This window comes from Oculina patagonica, chromosome 13, assembly GCF_052425735.1.
Source record: "Oculina patagonica isolate OP01 chromosome 13, crgOcupat, whole genome shotgun sequence".
NCBI classification, from domain to species: Eukaryota; Metazoa; Cnidaria; class Anthozoa; order Scleractinia; family Oculinidae; genus Oculina; species Oculina patagonica.
Window position 1 is genome coordinate 22,594,684 of NC_135770.1, and position 24,139 is coordinate 22,618,822.

The 24,139-nt window shown below is 38.0% G+C and overlaps 1 protein-coding gene across 1 annotated transcript in view; it reads right to left on the minus strand.

Moving 5' to 3' along the window:
• LOC144636267 (uncharacterized) overlaps window positions 1–24,139 on the minus strand; it is a 133,085-nt gene that overhangs the window by 88,641 nt on the left and 20,305 nt on the right. The window contains exons 7-10 of the mRNA XM_078495431.1: window positions 24,097–24,124; window positions 23,407–23,491; window positions 8,217–8,331; window positions 7,507–7,629 (exon numbers count right to left, since the gene is read on the minus strand). Of these exons, the coding sequence (XP_078351557.1) occupies window positions 7,507–7,629; window positions 8,217–8,331; window positions 23,407–23,491; window positions 24,097–24,124 (351 nt within the window). The remainder of the gene's footprint in view (window positions 1–7,506; window positions 7,630–8,216; window positions 8,332–23,406; window positions 23,492–24,096; window positions 24,125–24,139) is intronic.

Consider the following 24,139-nt stretch of genomic DNA (forward strand, 5'->3'; position numbering starts at 1 on the left):
ATAGAATGCTTCACCTTCACAAATCCTGCCATCTCCATTATAACCAGGCTTACAATAGCATATATATGATCCATTGTTATTATTACATACAGCATCAGCACTGCAGTCGTGTGTTTCTGATGCACACTCGTCAACATCTGAAAGATATAAATTTATCTTTTCATACAGGTAAATTATTTTTACTAGCGATGTTAGAGTAATTACAGCAAGGCGCCCAAAAGTGTGACCACTTTTAATTTATTCACATTCTTTCGTGCAGATTTAATCCAATCAGAAGTCAACTGCAAGCTATCCACGGCTTTTGATTGGATTAAATCTGCACGAAAGAATGTGAATAAATTAAAAGTGATCACACTTTTGGGCGCCTTGCTGTAAGGGAATAAGGTCACGGACAGCGCTTCCTGGCATAAAAGTTTGTCGTAGGTAATCCACTCAAATCTTTCTCAGTCGTATACATAGTTAAGTACGTTTTATTTTGTACAGTAGCTTAGGCTTTGGTAGATTGTGCTAGCATAATTTTAAGCACAATTTAGCAAAACGAGCATTATTTTAAGCTTTTATTTCAGTTTAGCACTGCTAGCATAATCCAAGCTTTTATGCGTTGAAAGCAAAAATTACCATCATAGTTCTAAAGTAATTCAGTTTGTATTTTATTTCTGTATTTTTTTTTTGGAAAAATAATGAGGTCTGTGATAAGACCCATGGTCAAATATGGTCCGGTAGACTTAAGGTCACCCTGTGCATATCTGAGAGTTTTTCAAATTTTTAAAATCTTATTATTTTTTTTTTTAATTTTAATGCATAGTTGTCTTTTTTTGAACTGATGGCTTTGCGTGAATGGCGTCTAAAACAAGTATATACAAGTAACTTTCTGGCTCGGATTCAGAACCCAGAAACGGTTGATATGGATATCATTTGTTAATCATTTGGCTTTTTGAGGTGCGCACATACGTATTTGCGATGCTAAAGACTGTAAGACTGGAATGTTCATTAAAGTTAAAATTGATAGAGCTACTGGTGATCTTTATTTTCCTTAAAATGTAAGTAGCATAATTTCGGTGACAGAGAGCATAATTTTCAGAAAATAGCATAATTTTGGCATAATTTCTAAAAAATATGAGCACTGCTAAAAGCATAACATGCTTTTTTTTCGAGCACAATCTACCAAAGCCTACAGTAGCTCCAAATCAGCCTTTTAGCTGTCTATTACCAACCAAGTTATCAACTAAAGCGTGATGATGATGATGATGATGATGATAATAAGTTGATGACATGATGATGGTGGTGATACCGTTCATTTTCTCTTTTTTTTTTTTTTTTTTTTATTTTATTTTATATCTTTATTGCCATTTTAACATTGTACAAATGTTACAGTGTAAGAAAAAAAAAAAAGGGAAAAAAAAAAAAAAGAGCAGACGTAAGTTACAATTAAGTTACGTAGTTTATAAACTGTTACAATTTACATATGAAAATAAAGGTACAGGTACATAGGAAAATAAAGTAAATGAAAAAAAAAAATAAAAAAAATAAAAAGATTAAAAAAAAAAAAAAATAAAGAAAAATAAATAAACAAGGAAATGAGCTTAAATAAAGTCTTTCCACTTTAATTCGAAATTGTTAATAGTTTTATTTCTAACTGCAATATGTTGTAGAGTATCCAATCTGTTTTTTAGAAAAGGAGGAAAGCCGTCAAAAGGTACATCATCGCAGTCTTGGGTCGTGCAAAAGATATAATACTTAGCTACAAGTGATATGTAATTTAAAATATCTTTTGTTTGTATGGCGTTGTCATGCCAGCCGTAAAGGATATCGCGTTCTGAAAGAGTAATTGTATTTTGTTGTTTTTTGGACCACCACTTTTGAAATGCAGTCCAGAAATTAGAAATTTTAGGACATCGGTAGAGTAGATGAGGCAATGTTTGCGGCTGCGTTTTACATAAATGACAAGTTTCAGAGTCGCATAAATTCATACGAAAAAGCGAATACCTGGTAGGAAGTATATTATGGATGATTTTATATTGAAAGATTTGAAGCTTTGTTTCGATCGTAATTGCAAAAGGGAAGTTGTAAACATTTTTTAGGCTTTCTTGGGAGAAACCATACCGTAGAAGTCTTTGTTCAGCAGTTGGAGGTTGGAAGTAATGATCCATAATAGCTGCATAAACAGAACGGGTGTTAATAATATTGCGTAAAGGGGATTTTTGCGACGCATTTTCGTTTTCAAATTGGTCTTTTGCTGCTTTGATTTCGCATCTCCAGCTTGGTGGAATTGCGTTTATTAGACCATAATAAGTTGTGAACGGGATTTTCAGCTGAAAAGTTTGTTGAAATGTGGTATGCGATAAGAAACCAAAATCATCATCAAGCAAGTCACTAATAAAGGTAATGCCGCTTTGGTGCCATTGTTTTAAATAGATCATGTGTTTGTTTATTAAGATGTTTTTATTATTCCATATAATTTCATTTTGCCGTTTAATATTGTCTTCTGAGATAATATGTTTGTTTTCCTGCCAATGCTTTAGTATCACTTGGTAAAAGGGTGGTGCATTGTTTAGATCAAGTTGCCTTGAATTGTATCTGCAGTTTAATAGGAAAGAAAGGCCGCCATGTTGCCTAAAGAAATGTTCAACGAGAATTTTCCAGGAGGAGGAAGAGTTTTGGTGTATTCTGTTAATCCATGAGATTTTTAGAGCGGTTTCCATTACCTTAAAGTCAATCATTTTTAGGCCGCCTTTGTTTTTTTGTCCTATGACTGTAGTTTTCTTTATTTTGGGAGGTTTACCTTCCCAAATAAAATTAAAAATCATGTTGTTGATCGTGTCAGGCAAGTCCTTTGGTAAACTGAGGTTAGAGCTGTTGAAAATTAATTTGGATAAGGCTAGAGTTTTAACGATATTTATTCTGCCAATTAAAGTCAGTTTCCTATTTTTCCAAATATTCAAAACTTTTTCCATACTTCGCAACTTTTCGTCGAAGTTAAGCTTATCCGCTTTTGTGGTGTCGTAGGAAAAGAAGACGCCTAAAGCGCAGATCGGGTCGACGGGCCATTTGAAATTGAAAGGTGTATCACATCTATTTTTCCATTTGCCGAGCCACATAGCTTCGGTTTTGGTGGAATTGACTTCTAGGCCGGAGACAACCTTAAATTGGTTTAGCAGTTCGAGTAAATGGGGAACAGATTCTGTATCGCTAAGAAAGACTGTGGTGTCATCTGCATACATGGTGGTTTTTAATAATGGTTTCTTATTGTAATTCCTTTAATAAGATCGTGATTTTTGATGGCTCTTGCGAGAAGATCAAGACCAATAACAAAAAGAAGGCCTGATATTGGACAGCCTTGTCTCACTCCACGAGTTAAAGAAAAGAAGTGAGAAGCGTGACCATTGTTGAGAATACAGCTAGAAATATTTGAATATACAGTCTTGAACCATTGTAGGAAATCGGGCCCAAAGTTAAAGAGTGTGAGAGCCTTCTCCAGGTAGTTCCACTCAATTGTGTCGAAGGCTTTCCGGAAATCGACAAAAACGGCGATGCCAGGCGAATTTTCTTTGTCCAAATGGAACATCAAATCTTGGATCAATCTGATATTTTCTCCAATGTATCGCCCTTTCACATAACCGGTTTGGTCGGGATTTATTATTTTAGGTAATACCTTTTCTAAACGATTAGCCAAAACTTTAGTGAGAATTTTGTAATCAACGTTTAAAAGAGATATTGGTCTTAGGTTCTCAAGGATGGTTTTTTCTTTATTCTTTTTGGGAATAAGCGAAATTATACCTTGTCGTTGGGATATCGACAAGGAACCGTTAAGAAAAGCATAATTAAAACTTTCAACAATTAGAGATTTAAGCTCAGGCCAGAAAAAAATTAAAAATTCAGTCGACAGACCATCGGTACCCGGGGTTTTGGCTGCTGCAAATTCTTTGAGTGCTTTGAAAGCCTCATTTTCTGTAATCAAACCTTCACATAGAGCCTGTTCGTGGTCCGATAAAGCTGAGATGTTGCTGGGATTAAAGAAAACGCCCTCTTCCGGTTTCTTAACATTTTCCGCGTGTTGCGAGGTATATAGCGATTTATAAAATTTACTTTGTTCTTCTAAAATGTCAAACTGGTTAGTTATGACAGAATCGTTCGGTAGCTTCAGTTTAGAGACTAACTTTCTGGAGTGGTTTCTTTTTTCAAGGTTTAAAAAATATTTGTTGTTGCGTTCTCCTTGTTCATGCCATCTTGCGCGACTCCTGATGATGGTGCCGAGAGTTTTAAGTGCCATTATTTTTTCTAGACGAGCTCGAGTAGAATTAAGTTCACAAATTATTGGCCTGTTGTTTCTATTCTTTTCGGCTTTTGTAAATAATTCGTTGATTTTCTTTTGGAGGAAAACTTCTTCATCTCGTCTTCTTCTTGCTTTGATTTTTGAAAATTTGACAGTAAAACCTCTAATTTCCATTTTGACAAGATCCCATTTTAGGCCTAAGTCTTCAACGTCTCGGTACTTTTCTATGAAGTTTGTTAAGTTTTTGCGCAAGTCAGAAACGTATTGCTTATCTTCAAGAAGGGAAGAGTTAAATTTCCAAAAGCCAGGTCCCTTTGTTGTTTCAACTCTTCGCTTAATAGATGTAATTGTATCGCAGAATGGTCTGTATTTGGTGCGTACAAAATATCACATTTGATTGTAGTGCTACTAAGCTCTTTCGATATTAGAAAGTAATCTAGGCGACACTGGACCTTAAAAGACTTGTTTCTCCATGTAAATTGTTTTGCAGTCGGATTTAAGGAGCGCCAAATGTCACACAAACTGTAAAGGTGACATAAATTATCGATTTCTTTAATGACGGATTGCTTTTTTGAAGTAGGATTCCCTCCTTCTTTGTCACTTGGTGAAAGAGCGCAGTTAAAATCACCACCAATAATAAATTTCTCTTGCGCGAACTTGCTGAGAGATTTTTGAATCTCCTTAAAAAAGAGTACTTGTTGGTTAGTGTCGTTTGGAGCGTAAACATTGGTTAAAACGATTTGACAATCATCAAGAGTGATCTTTGTGCTAAGAAACCTTCCGTTTTTATCTCGGACTACCTCGTCAATTTGGCGATCTAATTTGGGGTTAAATAGGATCATTACTCCTCTGCTGTGATATGTTCCGTGATTAAAAAGAACTTTTCCGCCCCATTCTGTTTCCCAGATTTTAGCGGTTTCGTTGGAGCTGTACGTTTCCTGAAGAAAGATAACATCTTTATTTTGTTTGTGAAGCCACCTAAAGATGGAGCGTCTTTTTATCGATTTATTTAGCCCTCTTACATTAAGAGAGAGACATTTCAGGTTTAGTGTGAATATTCCAAAGAAAAAGTAACAATAGCATCTTTTGAAGACCAGAAAACATGATGTACCTTTGACAACATTCCTCTTGGGGATTTGTAGATAGGAAAAGTAGGTTGATTCGTCATAGTTGTTGAATGGTTATAAATTTGCAAAGGTGTAAGAAAGAAATTAGCATTTTCAGATGGTATTTGATGAATCTGGTAGAATTTGCATAAGGTGGAAGCAGTATATGATATACAAACAAAACTAAAAAGCCAAAGAACAAAAACATTGAAACAACTATTACCACGAGAAATAATTTTAAGTAAAATAAAATAGGCTCTAAAGGCCTGAACGCAAATTCGGTAATCGGTGTGCGTGTTGGTCATCAAGGAATAATTTTTTATAGACAAAATCTAGCGGTGCTCCGCACAGGAAAAAAGGTCTACTTTTTAAATAGGAACCAAACAAATAAATAAGTAGATAAGTGTTACGAAGGTTCGCTTCGTGAAAGTTAGTACTTACTCGACCGTTGTTTCGTATGTAAAGTCTGTCGCCGAAGCGTTGATATCCGGTGATTCTTCGTCATGTTCTGCTTCTTGATCTTCTTGTTCGGCGTTTAGCCAGCGGGCAGGGATATTGAAATGAAAGTAGGCTTTTCCGTTGACAATAAGTTTGTCCCCGTTTACATGCGCTTTGTTTCTTGGATCTCTTCTTGCTCTCTTCATAGCCGGGACTAGGACATCTTTTCTCAAATCTTGGACGCGCTTCGGAAGATCTTCTCCGAGATTGACATGAGAGTTCTTGAGGTTTCGTCGTAGCTTCCAGACTTTGTCTCTGTCGGCACGGCATGTGAAACGGGCAATTATGGGCCTTGTTCGACCTCTGCTGCGTTTTCCTAAACGGTGAACACCGCAGAACATAAATGACTGTACTTCTGACGGATCCATTTTGAGATCTTTAATGAGAACTTGTTTAACCAACGCTTTGCAGTTTTCTTCTTGTCGCTCGGGTATTTTGTAGAATATCAAATTCCATCTGCGACTGTAGATTTCTTGCTTAATTATGTCGTTGTCGTGTGCAGCTTGTTCGCGTTCGCACTCGTTAATGCGTTCGAAAGCCTCTTCGTGTTCCTTCTGTGTGAATTGGAGAGATTCTTCAAGCTCTGTTGATGTGGTTTTAATATTCTTAATTTCTTCTTTGGCCAGTATTAATTCTTTCTCCAGTTGAGCGATACGTGCCTCGCGGTGTTTCGCCTCCTCCTCAATTTTAGTAACTCTGGTGATGATGCGTTGAAATTCCGACACCGTCAGTTCAACAATGGCGTCGCTGTCTTCGTTGTCTTCAGTTGAGCTCACTCTGAGCCTTTTCTTCTCGCTCTTGTTTTTCTCAGTTTTTGGGTCCACTGGGTCGGGCATGCTTTAACGCAACAAGCCAGCAAATAAAATGGTCGAAAAAGTTGGTTGTTCCTTAGTTAATTTTGAAATAAAGTGCTGATTTTGCGGAGCACTTGATAAAGCGTGTGTTCAGAACCGCGGCATCACGTGACCCCCCGTTCATTTTCTCTTTGTTTTTGTTTCTTTGTAGCTTCCTATTCATAACTATTTTATTTCGATTGCGAGCACTTCTTTAATTTGAAAGCAATTTTGTTTGTCAGTAAAACGTCTACCCAGTCTTAATTCAATATACAGATTTTGACTGGTTCACACAAGCAGTATTTAAAAAAGCATTATCATAATACTCGCAATTTCCACATTTTTTATTGTAAATTTGGTGTCTAGTAATGGCGAGTAAATAATGATATAAGCAAAACAAGTATGCTTAAAAGCCTGGGTAGACGTCATACTCATTAACATATTGGAAAAATAATCCTTCATAACTTAAAAACGCAACATTGAGACGAAAAAAATTTTAACCATTTAACTCTCTAGCTCATGTACAATCAATTTTGAAAGTATTGTTTCGGGGGTTAGGTGTACTTTAAGCTTAAACAAGAGCACAAACATCCACGCATATCATTTTTTGCAGTTATAATTATTGTCCGCGCTATCATCTATAAGCACACAGACTAAGGACGTTTCCTTTTTGGTTGCTATACACTGTAGTTTACTGCATGTCTCCTCACATCCCCCACCCTAAAAAAAAAAAGAACTCCTCAACAAACCGAAAACAATACAATACTCTCACAGATGTAACTATAAGTAGATTCACCGTCGCACGTCCGTCCATCTCCAGAATAGCCAGATTTGCAATAGCAGTTATATGATCCCTTGGTATTATCGCACAAAGCATCGGCACTACAGTCGTGGGTTAAGGTATTGCACTCGTTAATATCTAAAAAAAGGAGAAAGTTGAATACGCATGAAAACTAAACAACGAAAAATTTAACAAAAACGATTACTTTATATAAGTGTCAACTTCACATGAGCAGAATATTACTTGCAGCAAAATTACTGTCAAATGCTAAAGCGCAAAAGCAGACCATGTTTTGTAGGCAGCTATTTGCAGATCAAGTGATAGTTTCTTGGCCAGTGAAAAGGAAGGAAAAAATAGTCGAATGATAATATTAACCCTAGGAATTAACCACATTTACACTTTTTGACATCAATATTTTTACAGTGTTCTCTAGAAAAACTACAGAATAAGTACTGATTTTTACATTCCATCATTGTATTTTGGTTTGCTTTGGCTACAATACATCTTATTTTCTTAGGCTGTTTGTTACCCCATTTCAGTCCACGTGATTATACTCGCGTGTATATGAATGCATAATTTTAGATCAATTCATGATATATTAAGAATTACTAATATTCATAATTTACTTATAATTCACTTAAATAACAAGTGATTGTTAATTTGGGTCAAGGTTTGGGTTGTAAAGAAAGAATGCACGCCACCGAAGCTGAATCATTCGCTCTTACCATTTTGACATTCATGACCCTCGAATCCAGCTGTACACAAACAGCGATATCCTTTGTCTGTAAAACCAGTTTGACAGGTTGAATTGTTCGCGCAAGGGTTACTAACACAAGCGCTCTGGGAAAAAAAGAAAATGAGAAAATTGCGAACGTTGTTAATGTTCAGTAATTTAAAACAAACTTCATGACATGAGCATACATGATGTTACTCGTTGTTTTCATCCTGAACTAAGCAACATTTAACCCTATTCAGACCGGGCTTTTTTGGACCTTCTCAGACCGGGGGGGGGGAAGCCCCCCTATGTAACTTCCAGAATATTTAAGCAATCACCATGAAACTTATAGGATGTATTGTATGTCTGAAACTCTTTCTTTTGGTATACGTCACGTGGGATGGCGACGTCACATATCGTGACAATTACATCATGATGTCAAAACAGCCGCCATCTTGGATCCACCATCTTGGATTTCAAAATTTTTCTAAAATGCCAGAAAACCACCCAAAATCACTGCAAAGTACTCAAAATGAATAAAAATGTGCTTTAAACGCGTAAAAATGTAAAAATAGTTCCATTTAAGTTGATTTTTATTAACAGAAACATGCAAAATTACAAATTTGGAAAAACATGCCTGTCAAAATGCCGTTGGCATGGTGATGTCAAGTTCATGACACATCATCCAACCCTACCAAATTGTTGCCAGATAAATTTTAGGAAACCTCAGAAAGTTTGGCAAAGTTTGGTTAAATCTTAAAAAAGTTATAAAAGTTCAAAGTCAGCGCGGGCCTCAAAAGCCCCCCCCCCCCCCCCGGTCTGAATAGGGTTAATAATAAATAACCCTGTTTGAATTTGTGTAAGTAAAAAAAGGAAAGTTAAGACGAAATCCATTAGGAAGTCGAGTAATATTTATTAAAGTTGGACAAAAATCAATTTCCAGAATAATTTAAATCCTATTGCGTTATTTCCTACCCTTAATAAAAGGTAAAGATGTAAGTAATTATCCGTGATAACACCAACAACAATTTCTTATCAGAGTCCGAGAAAATGAATTTCAAAGTTTACAAGGTATGGGCAAAATCTCACGTGTAGCCATTTTGTAAATTCGTCTTAAGCGATTCAGTGGAATTCAGCGGAACTTCAAAATGTGTTTTCGATGTGTGGTGTTGTTAGAAAAGATTTCTTTTGATAAGATATTTGAAGCAGTAACAAAAAAGTTTGCAATAAGGTGGAAATAATTCTGGTACAACAATTTCTTATCAGAGTCTGAGAAAATGATATTTAAAGTTCACAACCTATGGGCAAAAGCTTACATCTTTTAAGCGATTCAGTGGAATTCAGCGGAACTTCAAAATGTGTTTTCGATGTGTGGTGTTGTTAGAAAAGATTTCTTTCGATAAGATATTTGAAGCAGTAACACAAAAGCTTGCAATCAGGTGTAAATAGTTTTGGTACATAATTTTGTCCAATAACTACTCGAAGTCCTGGCGGATTTCCTCTTAAAGTCTGCGTTGAGCCAAGTGGTCCATTAGGCCGTAGCTTTTTCCAGTTTCTGTACGTAGTAGTAAGTGAATAGGAGTATTTCTACTCCTCCCTGGATATGATGCTGGTCCATCGCTGGGTTACCCCACAGCATTAATGCGCCGGTACCCATTTACACCCTTGGGTGGAGGGAGGCACTATGGGAGTAAACTGTCTTGCCCAACAACACAACGCAGTGCCCCGGCCAGGGCTCGAACCCTGTCCGCTCGATCCGGATACCAACGCGCTAATCATTGGGCCACTGCCTCTCCCAAATGTAAGGATGCTTGTACTACCACCTTATTTGTCGATACTATGCGACCGGTTTGTGGTCGCAGCCTGTTTCTTTTGTTCTGCATGAGAAGTGCTCAATCATATTCTTAGTTAAACCTCTTTAATAAGGCCAACAGGTTCATACCATCACATTTTGGTTGCCAGTTGCTTGTCGGAACGACAGTGTTCTACTGTATTGCACATACTTAAGGAAATCACTTTATTTTCTAAACAAACTTATAATAGTGTAAAAAATCATAACGGTGTAAAGGGGTAAAGGATTTGGAAGTCTGTTCAGATCTGATAACAACTCTTAATAAGAAAAAGAGTTTTGCCTTTTTAATTCTTACCTTAGTTCCACGATAAACATAATTTGGATTTTCCTCCAGGTTGTTTTCGTTTCCTTCATGAGTAGAGTTATTTAATTCGCATATGTGTCCCTCAGCTTCACTCCTCCTCATCAAATTATAACTGGCGCAGTTATGTTCCATGTAACACAGCGCATCACAGAATTCCGCATTAGTGACGTCGTGAGTCCGTATCACGTGGTTTATGAGACGTTTTCCCTGAAAAGCTTGTGCGGCTCTAAACTCCAAATGACGACAATGCTCTGTGGACGAGTATGTATTGGCGTAAGTTGCATACTGGGTTACGTAGCCATGGCAAATTGCAATATATTGCAATTGCAATATATGAGAGAATAGTCAACGAGTTGCTTTTGAAACCACTCCCCCTCATACTTAAGAGGGCGTCTTTCTTAGAAACACCCACTTAATTTCGCGTAAAAAATAATTTTGCCTGAAACTCTGTCAACTGAAAGACTTTACCGAGGTAAGAACTAAAACAGATTTGGTTTGATTTGAAATGATATTCTGGCCGCGTTAGAAGCCATAAAATATTTTCCCTTGTCAGCCCCCGTCACAACGTCTCGAAAATTGAAAAATAGGCACTTTTCGTAACACTGTAAAATATTTCTTTCGCATCATCTAGCCGCAAATTTTATATCAACTTGCTAATAAACCTTTCTAGTTTTTCAAGAAAGTCACAATTTGCCTCTCAATTCTCCTGAAAAGACAAAATGGAGCGTAATATGACCACTACTACTCGCCTTCGAGCGAAGGCTGTAAATTGGCTTCGATTTAGAGGCTATTTTTTAAATTTTGGGACCAACCTAATACTTCTAGCCTATACAGCCGACTAGAGTAGTCGTTTATCTGCAAATATGTGCAAAATCCCATGTACGTTTTCAATATTTCAAAAGTTGTGACCGTTTTTATCAGCACATGTACCAGCATTTTGGACTTCTTCGCCTGTATTGAAATCGAACTCTCTCGAGCAGATTTTGACAGACATGCAGCCTACCTGCTTCTCATCTCGGTTTATGTCCAACGTTAGACGGTTAACAATCCCCAGATTGCTTAATCCCATAATAACTTCAGCAAATTGGTAGGTATTGCCTACAAAACTTGAGCACCACGGCATCTATCGAGTCCCTTGTTGGCGAGCGAAAGCCTGAATCCAAGGCTACATTTCGCACTAAATAGCCCATTGAACACCGTTTCAGAGCCGTTTTTCTTCAAGAATTAGTCAAAAGACACTCCGAGACTGGTATTCAGAGAACATAGCCGCGATTTGAGGTCTCAATTCCGAAGAAACATCACCATTTACAGCGTACATCTCGACAATATCGATACTGTGTGATGCTGCTTCCGCAGAGGTCCGCATAAATGGGGAGACCGCTGATCGCTTGTGCCAACAAGGCAATGTCACTATAATATTTTTAAATCAAAATTTGGAAAGCATGCGCAATTTCGAGTTTTAAAGAAATCAATCCTATAAATAAATATATTTTAAAAGCGAAGCCTCGAGCCAAACGGGCCCATACTGTCACAGCTTATCCCGGTTTCGATAGTATTAAGCGGCTAAGAATTTTTCTACTCCCTCCTAGATGGAATGCTAGTCTATTGCAGTCCCCCCCCCCCCCCCCCCCCTTCCCGGTAACGCCGGTAACCAGGCGCTGGGTAGAGGCGCTAGAAAATTGACTTGCTAAAGAACACAATACAACAACCCTGGCCAGGGATCGAACCGCAGACATTTCGATCTGGAGTCCGGCCGACTGTAAGATATAGCATCTTGAATTTCGGAGTTCACGCCACACAAGACCTAAGATGGCCGCCAGAAGGCTGTCACGTTTTCTTAAAAACAATCCTCATCTTGCCATTTTTAATACTCTGAACAATTGAGCGTTGAGGTTTTGCGGGAAGAGTTTATTTGAATGTTTACTTTTTCGTGAGGTTGATCGGATTTGTAGCAGAATTTAATGCCAGATCACATGTATGTGCTCTTCAAATTTGCGTGAAACAATTTGGTGGATAACTAGAGTACAGAATAATGTACAGATCTGAGACTTGGACAAGTAACGGTAGTTTATATAGCAGTTTTCTACAACCTGTAATATTTTTTTTTTTACTCAATAGTTTTGGTTTTATTTTTGGCGGCGTGACAGTGAAAACCACTTATAGGATGTAGTATTCTTAGCCTGCCTGCCTTTTGATGAGAAAGATGAGAGGACTTAACGTTATAAAAGCACAGCTATGTCAAGGCATGAAGCCAAGACAACTCAACGACTGTCTGTTACTCTTACGGGATGTTTAACATGGTTTAGTCAGAAACACATTTACATTCACGAATCATATCCGTCCCCTTGTCTATCAGAAGTTGCTTTTTTCTTTTGATTTTACATGAATCTCAAAGTGGCTACAGATGGCTTTCAGCATGACCATATTGAATTTTTGAAGCGTGTTGCTGCACAGGCGGCCCAAGCTCTCTATCAGATTACCTTTGGACGTGACTCTTGCTTACGAGCGGTGCTGTGTTACAAATATTCGATTTAGAAGGGTTTGTATGGGAATCAACGGTTTTGCTTTAAAAGTAAAAAAAAAAATGTATATTTTGTGAATAAAGTTGACTTAGGGCCTGTTTACATGATTCCGGAATGACTTTCATTCCGGAACGAAACTCGTTCCGGAATGAAGTTCGTTCTGCATTCACATGACAGAGTCGTTCGGTTCAACCAAAGGCATTTTCACGTGCGTGGTTTTCGCGCGGGATAAAAACAAGATGGCGCATGTTTCGCACAAACATGTTTTTGTGCCCATTAATGGCCGTATCTGCAATTTTAACGAGTAATTTGACCATAGAGCTGCTTCTTTGGGCTAAACAGTAAATGCTATTACGTTTTTTCGCTCTGAATTCAAACTGTGGAGTCCGTATACGGTTTCATGAGTTGCGATTTCATCTCGGAACGAAATTCGTTCTGGGTTTACATGATACCAGAATGAAACGTCATTCCAGAACGAAACTTTCATTCCGGAATGAAAACCGGAATGAACTCATTCCGGAATGACTTGACTTTCGTCTCGGTATCATGTAAACAGATACAGATAAATGTATGGGGATGGAATGAACTCGTTCCGGAATGAAAGTCATTCCGGAATCATGTAAACGGGCCCTTACCCTGATTCGTTGTTTCATTCTTCGCTGTATTCCAGCGTCTCAGGTCGATACAACGCGTTGTTGGCGAGTTATTCAGTGGAACACCTAAATAACGATAACTCGCCGAAAACGCGTTGTATCGACCTGAGAAGCTGGAATACAACAAAGAATGAAACAACGAATCAGGTTAAGTCAACTTTATTCACAAAATATACATTTTTTTTACTTTTTAAGCTAAACCGTTGTTTCCCATACAAACCCTTCTAAATCGAATCTTTGTAACACAACACCGCTCGTAAGCAAGAGTCACGTCCAAAGGTAATCTGATAGTGAGCTTGGGCCGCCTGTGGTTGCTGTGGTAACGTTCACAGAGGTCATACGTGTCGTAGCAGATGGGATGCGAGACGTTGATTTCTCTATTAACCTCGTCTACCAGAACTTGTCTGTCGGAATTTTCCTGGAGGCATTGGACATCTTCCTCGTCATCAGGTGACATTTCGACCACACCCTGATCCTTGCGACGTTTTGCTGCTAGTCGGGAGAAAAAGCACTGGATTTGGCTCTTCGTCAGCCACTCTGTTCTTGTAAACATACGTTCATTGTCTTCATTTTTTGCATTTCGCATGTCTACTGCAACTTGGCATAGGCGTACGGGCAATTATTGCCGGGGGGAGGGGGGGGGGGGGGGGGGCGGGCGGTGAGACATTTGCCCAAAAAAATTCTCGCAAGTTGCATGCCCAAATTTTTACGAAACAGTCGAGAAGAAACGAGATTCATACGAAGCACTAACATAGGCTTTCAAATGAAGTGAAAAATTCTTATATAAGAATCTATCATATGAGCTCATACAGCACGTTAAAAGAAATAGCTGTCTCTACCATTTCGACGGCCGAATATATCAACCATACAATCCATGTCATTGTTGACTACAGAGTTGGAGCATGCCCATTAAATGCTAATAAGTGCGATGGCAAGTAATAATTTAGGCCAAGAAAAAAAAAATGTTTTTCGTCCCGATTTCTATAAAAAAGAGAGAGAGCGGCCGGGCGCATTTTTTTTATTTTTTAATTATTTATTATTTTGTTGCATTCCATACCCGTGTTGTTCGAATATGTGAATATTGATGTAAAAGTAGTAAACTTGATTTAAGTGTCAATCGCTCTAACGCTTTAAACACCTATTGGTGACACTAATGTTTTTCCTCCATCGTCAAATTCTCCAGACCAGAAGCGAACTTCCAAAATAAATCCTGCAAGGTAATTGACCTATCCAGTACGGACCTAGTGTAACAAGGATTTAAAGTTTTGGGCCTTAGTTTGTATTAAACGCAGACAAAAGCCATGTCTTACTCCGTACAAAGTGAAAGTAAACATTGTTGGTTTTTGTTTGTTCTAACTTTTCCAAAAATAAAAAAGAGAGGCGGCCCCAAAAAATGAAGCGGGCGAGGACGAGAAACACTTGTTTTGTTTTTGTTTTTTAATTGGCCATACTGACACGTTGTCGCCCCATCACATGCTGCGGAGGTAAGTTTTCAATCTGCGCAACGCACTGAATGATCGTTCTGCAGAACACGATGTAGCAGGTATCACTCACGGATATGAAGAACGTAAGGAAACTCTGAAAACTTATCAAATAGATCATTCTCTTGCATTTCTGAAACAGACATGTAGCCTAATCCGCGCACACGACGAAAACTCGCGCACATTTTCTGCTCGGCTTCCAGAATGTCTCCGTCGATTTTATAAAATTTAGTAATCCAGAGAAGCTTTCTATATCAGGTGTTTAACTGTGACAGATATATTTGCAGTACAGTGCCCAACAGTAAAAAAATTACAAATATGTACATCAACAAATGATCCCCTTTAAATAGAAAATATCTATCTCTTCAAAAAAAAAAACTTCTTTAAAAACTGGCTTTGCCCAAATTTCTCTTGCTGCCCCAAAAAATCTGAGTTTCCCAAAATTTGAGGGGGTTGCAGCCCCCCTGCCCCCCCCCCCCCCCGGCCTGTACACCTATGAGGAAGGGTCAGCCTTTCGCCAAGTTCTTTCTCCTAGTGTAAACCGTGCCGTAAGGTATTCTTTAACCTTCTGCGAAATTCTAAAGTTGCTCCTCGGTTTGCTTAAGGCCCATCCTGTTTGTATAGGATTGATTTCTTTAAAACTCGAAATTGCACATGCTTTCCAAATTTTGATTTAAAAATATTATAGTGACATTGCCTTGTTGGCACAAGCGATCAGCGGTCTCCCCATTTATGCGGACCTCTGCGGAAGCAGTATCACACAGTATCGATATTGTCGAGATGTACGCTGTAAATGGTGATGTTTCTTCGGAATTCAGACCTCAAATCGCGGCTATGTTCTCTGAATACCAGTCTCGGAGTGTCTTTTGACTAATTCTTGAAGAAAAACGGCTCTGAAACGGTGTTCAATGGGCTATTTAGTGCGAAATGTAGCTTTGGATTCAGGCTTTCGCTCGCCAACAAGGGACTCGATAGATGCCGTGGTGCTCAAGTTTTGAAGGCAATACCTACCAATTTGCTGGAGTTATTATGGGATTAAGCAATCTGGGGATTGTTAACCGTCTAACGTTGGACATAAACCGAGAAAAGAAGCAGGTAGGCTGCATGTCTGTCAAAATCTGCACGAGAGAGTTCGATTTCAATACAGGCGAAAAAGTCCAAAATGCTGGTACATGTGCTGATAAAAACGGTCACAACTTTTGAAATATTGAAAACGTACATGGGATTTTGCACCTATTTGCAGATTAACGACTACTCTAGTCGGCTGTATAGGCTAGAAGTATTAGGTTGGTCCCAAAATTTAAAAAATAGCCTCTAAATCGAAGCCAATTTACAGCCTTCGCTCGAAGGCGAGTAGTAGTGGTCATATTACGCTCCATTTTGTCTTTTCAGGAGAATTGAGAGGCAAATTGTGACTTTCTTGAAAAACAAGAAAGGTTTATGAGCAAGTTGATATAAAATTTGCGGCTAGATGATGCGAAAGAAATATTTTACAGTGTTACGAAAAGTGCCTATTTTTCGATTTTCGAGACGCTGTGACGGGGGCTGACAAGGGAAAATATTTTATGGCTTCTAACGCGGCCAGAATATCATTTCAAATCAAACCAAATCTGTTTTAGTTCTTACCTCGGTAAAGTCTTTCAGTTGACAGAGATTCAGGCAAAATTATTTTTACGCGAAATTGTGTGGGTGTTTCTAAGAAAGACGCCCTCTTAAAAACCATTAATTCCATGGTCGCCAAATTAACACGGGATGATGTCGACATTATAACCGTAAGTTTCGTAATGAAATGAAATGTTTGTTGGCGAAATTTATTGTCCGTCTGCATTGAAAGTCATTTTGTAAAATCATGAATATGCAGATTAGAAAGCATTTTAAACATTGGTTTAAAATCGTTTCCAACACGTCTGGTTTTCAACACTTTTTTTCATTGGGTTTCTAAACTCATCCACCTGACCAGAAAGGAGCGTTCTAGTAGGTTAAAAACAAAATGTACCGTATTTTCTCGACTAGACGCCCCCGGCGTTTATTTCAAACTTGGCCTGGTAGATCCGGCGTTTATTTGACTTGTGTAGTTTATTCGAGCCCGATTATCATTAAGCAATGGCTTTTATTCGTTATTTTTGACAGAAAATGTATCAGGCTAATATGCTTACGGCTTATTATACCTTTAATAAATACCCGAGGGGCCTATTTTCAACGTCGTCTTGGAGACCCGGCGTTTATTCGATACCCGGCGTTTAATCGGTGTAATTATAATGATTCGAGAAAGCTAATTTAAACCGGGCATAAAATGGCTGAAAGCTACAATGGTTTCTTTTAAACCTCCCACTACATGTAAATTTAACTTGGCTGGGCTTCGTTCAAGACATCAGATAATTGAGTTTGTGCCAGCTGAATAATCAACTAATCTGTCACTATGTTGCTTTTATGCCTTAAATTTGTTGCTAAATTTCGTGCTTTGCCGAAGGTTAACGAAAAATTTTCAGGGGTTAATAAAATTGAATTTTTTGTAATTAAAACAAAATCACCGACTGCCAATGAAAACAGTAATTTTACCAGGTTCAACTTAATTAAATGTTTGCAGTTACGGCCCTTTATGCCAATTGGTTTTTCGCTGTTGGTGTTTTTCTCTTTCTTATCAGCAATCCAAAAGGGGAAGCACGCTTGTGGAGACGGAGTTTGTCATACTCCTGGGAGCCGGGATCTGTTATAGCAAAACATTCTTCCGTGGCAACAGAGAATACGCTAATGACATAATAAGGTTAAACACTTTTTTTATAAACACAAAACAAACGTTCATAAGTTCGACTGGGTAAAGTTAACCCTAGGCGAGCTCTGAAACAGTAGTTACTTTCAAAAACTCACAGTTGTATTATACAGCTTTGTGCAAATGGTATTTACAGTTTTTAATATTTACAACTCACGGCTAGTAAACAAAACAGCAGGTACTAGTGATGGTTAATAAACTGGATCAATATTAACCCATGATTCAGAATAGAACAATAATTTTCACGTTCACTTTGATTTTCCATATTTTTGACAGGGAAAGCGAATACATAAAATGCAACTAAATATTTAATTCTCTTTCCTCACGCCTTATCCCACATTCCTTCAAGAAATTGTTGATTTACGTTGTTTATGTGACGAAATTGCCTTCCTAGTGAAAAATAATAATGGCTGTTTCAAGAATAATAATCGTAGAGGCAGAAACTGGAACGATACAATTTATGAAAGAATAGCCGAGATAACGTTGTTACTTGAACTTTAGTAAGAAATAGAGCGCTAAGATTTTTTTTTCTCTTGTTAACAAAAAATGCATAGATATGGTGAATAGGGATGTTTGTAAATGCCTCGACCTCCTCGCTTGATTCCGTTTAAATTTCATACAAAATAATTTGTTTTACTCAGTATGATTCTTCTGGTTTGTGATTTGCAAAAAAAGGGAAAAAAAATACAACACAAATATGATTAACTCTAGCAAGGGTCTAATGATGGTCTTAATTAAAATGCAAAATAAATTTGGTTCTTAAAAACTAAGTCATTAAGTCACAAACAATCACAGACAGAGAGAAAGAAACGAAGAAAAGAAACTCACCTTCAAAACAAATAACCTCTGGTATCAGAAAAGATAAAAAGAAGAACTGAACACAGCGAATCAAAATGGAATACATGCTCGCCAACATAAGTTTCTTTAACAAGGAGTTTTATAACAATGTTAAATTTGAATAGAAAGCCCTGTCAAACATTTGCTCCGTGAGCTAAATTGGATTTGTTTTCATTTAATTATTAAAGGAGTAATTTCTTTAACGTCAGCTGTGACCAGTAGGCGCTCGGCGCCTAATTCAGCCCACCATTCACTGGCGAGTATTGTTTGTTTTCAATTAACAACACCCACTGCCATTGTTTTGAAAATGTCATCATTTTGTTTATGCCACTGAACTAAAATTGTAATACTTGCACCTTTCAGCAAAAATATATGAAACATGAATTTGAAAGTATGTACTTCGTTAGGCATTAAATAACCAGAGTCACCTCGTGGAGAAATCTACGTCATTACTAAGTTTAAATTTGAAGCTTTTGCTTCGGGACGTCAACCAATCCTCTGCCACAACAAAGCAACACACCTTTCGTTGCAAAACAATATTTTGTTAATCTTTTTAATTGCGTGGGACTGGAACTTAGGAGGAAAAGAATTGAAATTTGCCATCTATTCTGGTGGGGCTTCGCATACAGATAAACTTTGGAAGCAAAATACCGCTCTGCGCAAATTTCTTCGAGTAACTAGCGCGCAAAGGCAGAGCTTTGCTATGCGACTAAGCTTTCCAGATAGATCAAATACTAGAATTCACGTAACTAGCATGGCCAGCTATCTTGGTTCTCATATTTGAAGTCCAGCTATCATGTAGCCTGTGCACGGCTGTCTCTATCTTTTGGTATCATGCAATTACAACTTCCTGTAAAAGCTATATCGAGCTCAGCCTCCTCCTTTTTAAGGCACCCTCCATAATAACCCACCCCCATCTGAAAGTTCAATTTTTCAATAAGCCCCCCCCCCCCCCCTCACACTCATCCTTTCTCTTAAGACCACCTCCACTCCTTAGACGGTGAATCGTGGCAATTTGTATACAGAGAAACAAGGCAACTTTACGCTTTAAAGGGAATTCATCCCTGCACCGGAGTTACTTATTATTGTTGCTATATTTTGTTAGAATGGGTTATGAAACAACCCTTAAACATTTAAAAAGTCCACTTTATTTCTTCAATATATATCTTACGGTGCCTGACATTTGCAGAATGCAGAATGCGAAATGCAGACTAAGAGAATATATTGTGCTACCTTTACCATTATTGAAAGCTAATCGTAAACAGGCTCACCGAAGTGCTATTTAGGCTAACCGGAGTGGATAGTAGGCTAACCGGAGTGAATAGAAGGCTAACAAGAGTGAATAGTAAGCTAACCGGAACGAATAGTAGGCTAACCCGAGTGAAAAGTTCAGAGTTCACTCTGATTAGCCTACCACGCACTCCGGTTTACGGTTAGCTTTTAAATTTGCTTTTAAATTATTACTGAAAAGTTGTTACTTTACATGCCAAAATTTCTTCCCATAATCTCGTTCCAGAACTTTGAACACACTTCCGACAAATGCACCTGTGCTTGGGAATTTAACAAGTCATTTCTCGTTTGTTTCGTTATTCTTCGCTGCATTCAGAGAAAGATAAATGAACAATTTATGTCTTTTAAGAACTTGCATTTTTTTTTATTCTAGCGCATGCGAAAAATTAGTTGACACGTTTTCGATTATTTTTATGTACCAAATGGAAGCTCGCTTAAAATTTTTTGCCCAGTAACGTGGATGTCACAAGTAATAAATTTCACTGACTCCCTCTTCCTCCACCTTTTTTGACTTTGACGCTGTCTCACTTAAACAAATAAAACGTTTCTGATGAAATCATACTGCATAAAAGATAAGATGTACAACAACAACAACAACAACAACAAAAAAAACAAAAACAATAGAATGGAGGCGAGTTCTTTTTAGCGAGATTTTACGTATCATATCACGCTTATAAAATGGGCATATTCTAAACTCTGATGAGTACTATTCGTGACATAGTCATTTTAGTTCTTTGGAAACATACCAGTCTGTTCATTCATTTTCATTGCATGATGTATTAGAGGGTCTGGATGAGGCCAAACTGAAAGCTGAGAACAGGAAAAAATGCTAATTGTCAGCTGAGAAATGACGTCGCGTTTTAAACTGTCAGCTAACAAATGACGATTTTTTAACTGATACCTCAGATTTGAGATCTGAAAAATTTAGTGATAGCTGAGAAACGTACTGCAGATTTAAACTGATAACAAAGAAATCGCCGAAAATTTAATCGATAACTAAGATTCCGACGAGCCCATCCAGAGCCTCGTCTTACTGTACAAAAACATATCCCATAGCTTTGATGTGTTTTTCTCCATTATCTGGTTTCCACTTAGCCTCGTTTCCACACGTGTTGGAGTCATCAGGATATCCTCCTGTACCAAACCCGATTCTGGAGTCACATTTACTGCAGTCATTGTCTTCGTTACCAAGGATACCAATTCTTGCATTGGAGGATCCTGGACTACAAGCAGCATTAAAACCTTTTCTGTTACAGTTAAGCTGTAAGGAGGCTTTAGGACCAATCAGCGTTTTCCAAGTGTCACGACCTGTTGAGGTCGCGCGGTATTGCCCGTCAGCAATCAGTGAATACAAAGAGTTTGCTACTTTGTCTATAACGACAAAATTCGGGTTTTCCTCGCCGTGGATGTTCATGCCGAGACAGATTTTGGAGAAAGGTGTGTTCCAGTAGGTCTCCAACTTCGTCTCTTGTGTGTCAAATACAGTATCTCCTCCTTCTGGGTTAAATGTTGCCATGTTGCTCCAATAATGTGAATCATAGTGGAAAGTACTCTGAAAGGCAAAATTTAGACAACAAAATAAAACTAAGCTATGGTCACCTTGGATTCAGTGGTCACAAGATAATGATCAAATTAATCTCATGAGGTACATGTAAACTGGTATTCCGAGAAAACCCTAAAGGTATAACTTCATATGACGTCATGAAACCCACCTTCATAGACTTAGCTTTTTCCTAATAACGTTAAAAAGTAGAATCCAAAGTTGCTAAAAAGCTTAAACTGAATTCCATCGAGGGATAAATGAAGAGGTAATCATAATGAACATTTTCTTTTATTTTTAAAGGTCTTACATGGAGGATGAGTCGCATGAACTCCCGCTCAATCAACGAGGAAGATAATTGTATCTACTTTAATCTACACTAGCTTTGCTCTCGATTTCATTTCCTTTTTGCTTTGTTTTTGCAGGTATTTAGCCTGGTCGTAGACTAAATTGTAAGTCAAACTGATCAAATATTTGACGCGGGAATAAGTGCGTTGCTTTATTTAAGACAACTTTAAGACGGCTTTGAGACGACTTAATTAAATTAATACGTTGTTTTGAAATGTCCCTTGCATTCATAATAAGGTGTTATTCGAACCTACAAAGATACCCGAGAAAGCTTCGGACATCACAATTTGAAGGGAATAAAAAATATTTATTTTTTTCTCAGAGGGCACGGTAACGAATCCTGCAATCTGATTGGTTCTAAGGGCGGGCAAGATTCTCCTATCTCTTCCCACGGGCCACGGTAACGCTTTCGTGAGTTTCATTTCGCGGCGAGACGAACGAACCCATGACAGTTTTGCTTTCCAAAATGATTTAAATCGATGTAGTTGTTCACCAACCGTTGTAAATTTGAAAGGGAAATTAAGCAGTGGAATTAAAGGCCTTGAAGTTCTCCAAAAGGCGAGTATTTATTCTCTTTAGTGACAAAATGAAGTTATAGTTTTATGGCCGTGGTTTGCCGATCGTTGTTTGTGCATTCGCACTGATTTTCACGCCATTGCGGTTAACTGCAAGTCGCCGGTTTACAGACTCGATTTATCCTTTCAAACACCTTGCTTCTCTGCTACTTTTCTCCAAAACCGAATACTGCTTATCGCCATTCAAGAAAATGAGATGCTTTATTAAAAAACAGTCAAATTAATTCTCGCAATATTGTGCCGTCACTGTGCAGGCGACCAAACTACACATTTCAGCTTCATTCAGTTTCACTTTCGCAAACTTTTTGTCAAAACAGAATACTGTGGGAATCAACACAGAGGTTTTTGACTCGTTAAATACAAATGTAAATAGCTAAGTACTTTCCAGTCCGAAAAGTAAGTTTAATTAACTTAAAGAACTCACAAGCCGAAATGGAGTTAAAAGTGTTTCGCAACTCGCTGATTGCTCCGTTCTACATTGTGCTTTTCTATTATTTCAGATGCTTTTTTTCTTTTTTTTTTCAGATGAAATTTTTCTTGAGTACTGTTCATTTTAGTGAATTTATTTTGTTTGGCAGTAAGCTCTTATAGCAAACAGATCATTATTTACTCTTGCCGTAGCTTATGGCGATCGACTCAACATTGGATGCGCGCGTATATAAATACAAACACATTTGGCAAGAAAGTCTTTGTAGGTTTTTTAAGTGTTTTTTAATCAAACACATTAAAGTAGGAAAAAATAAATAAGTTATTTACCGGCTTAGGGTCGGTCCGTATAGTGAAAAACTGTGACCTCGGCCTCGAAAATGCTGCCCTCGGCCTGCGGCCTCGGGCAGCATTTTCGAGACCTCGGTCACAGTTTTTCACTATACGGACCTCCCAGCCGGCAAATAACATATATATATTTGTTGAGATACGCTGCCTACTGCCACGGAAACCGGGATAGGCTCTGGCATAAAGGGTCAATAGGCTCAAACGCAGGCATTACTATTATTGTGATACTTGATAATATTATAACATCTAAATACCTTTGTGCCGTCAATCTTCATGACAAGCGTCCACTGTCCTACTCCGCATGCTCCAAGACTACAGTAAGGGTTCGTTTCGTTGCTTCTGAGGAGTAAACATGGTCCCAAAAATCAACGTAATCATGTTCAACTGGAATGCTTTATGATCATGTTTATACAATTTTGTACAATATTTTGTCTAAGGCAGTTATGTTTGTTACCAAAAATATAAGAGTACACGAGCGAATTTCCGATTGTCGTCACTTGTCCCTATGGCAGCCATGTAGGTAACTAAAGCTTCAAGTTCAGTAACAGTTGTTTCAAATCGAAAGATTGTAAAATGTTGTGACCCGTTACCTTTCTTCTCCACCATGCAGTATCTTTTAACTGACGGTAAGCGAACGAAAAAATATCCGTACCAGAAAGAAAATAAGGTAAGGTGCTGGATTTAGCTTTATGGATATAGTCACTGTACAGAAACAATCTTTGTAGGTAGTTCGCAACAGTTGAAATCTATTGGAATATCACTTAGCGGTGATCTGTTTCTTTGCGGTCACCGGTTGGGAATGTATAACGCTGATAGTGCCTCTTTCAATTGCAGTGGTTTCTTCTTTTAGTTTTGAAGAAATAAGCAATTGAGTATTTACCTTTCTACGCCCACGCCCAGGCTTTCTACTAGATCCTACTAGGTTAGATGTCTTTTCTACTTACACTCCGTAAAGTTCCTTGCACGGCACCACTGGTTAATTAGAGA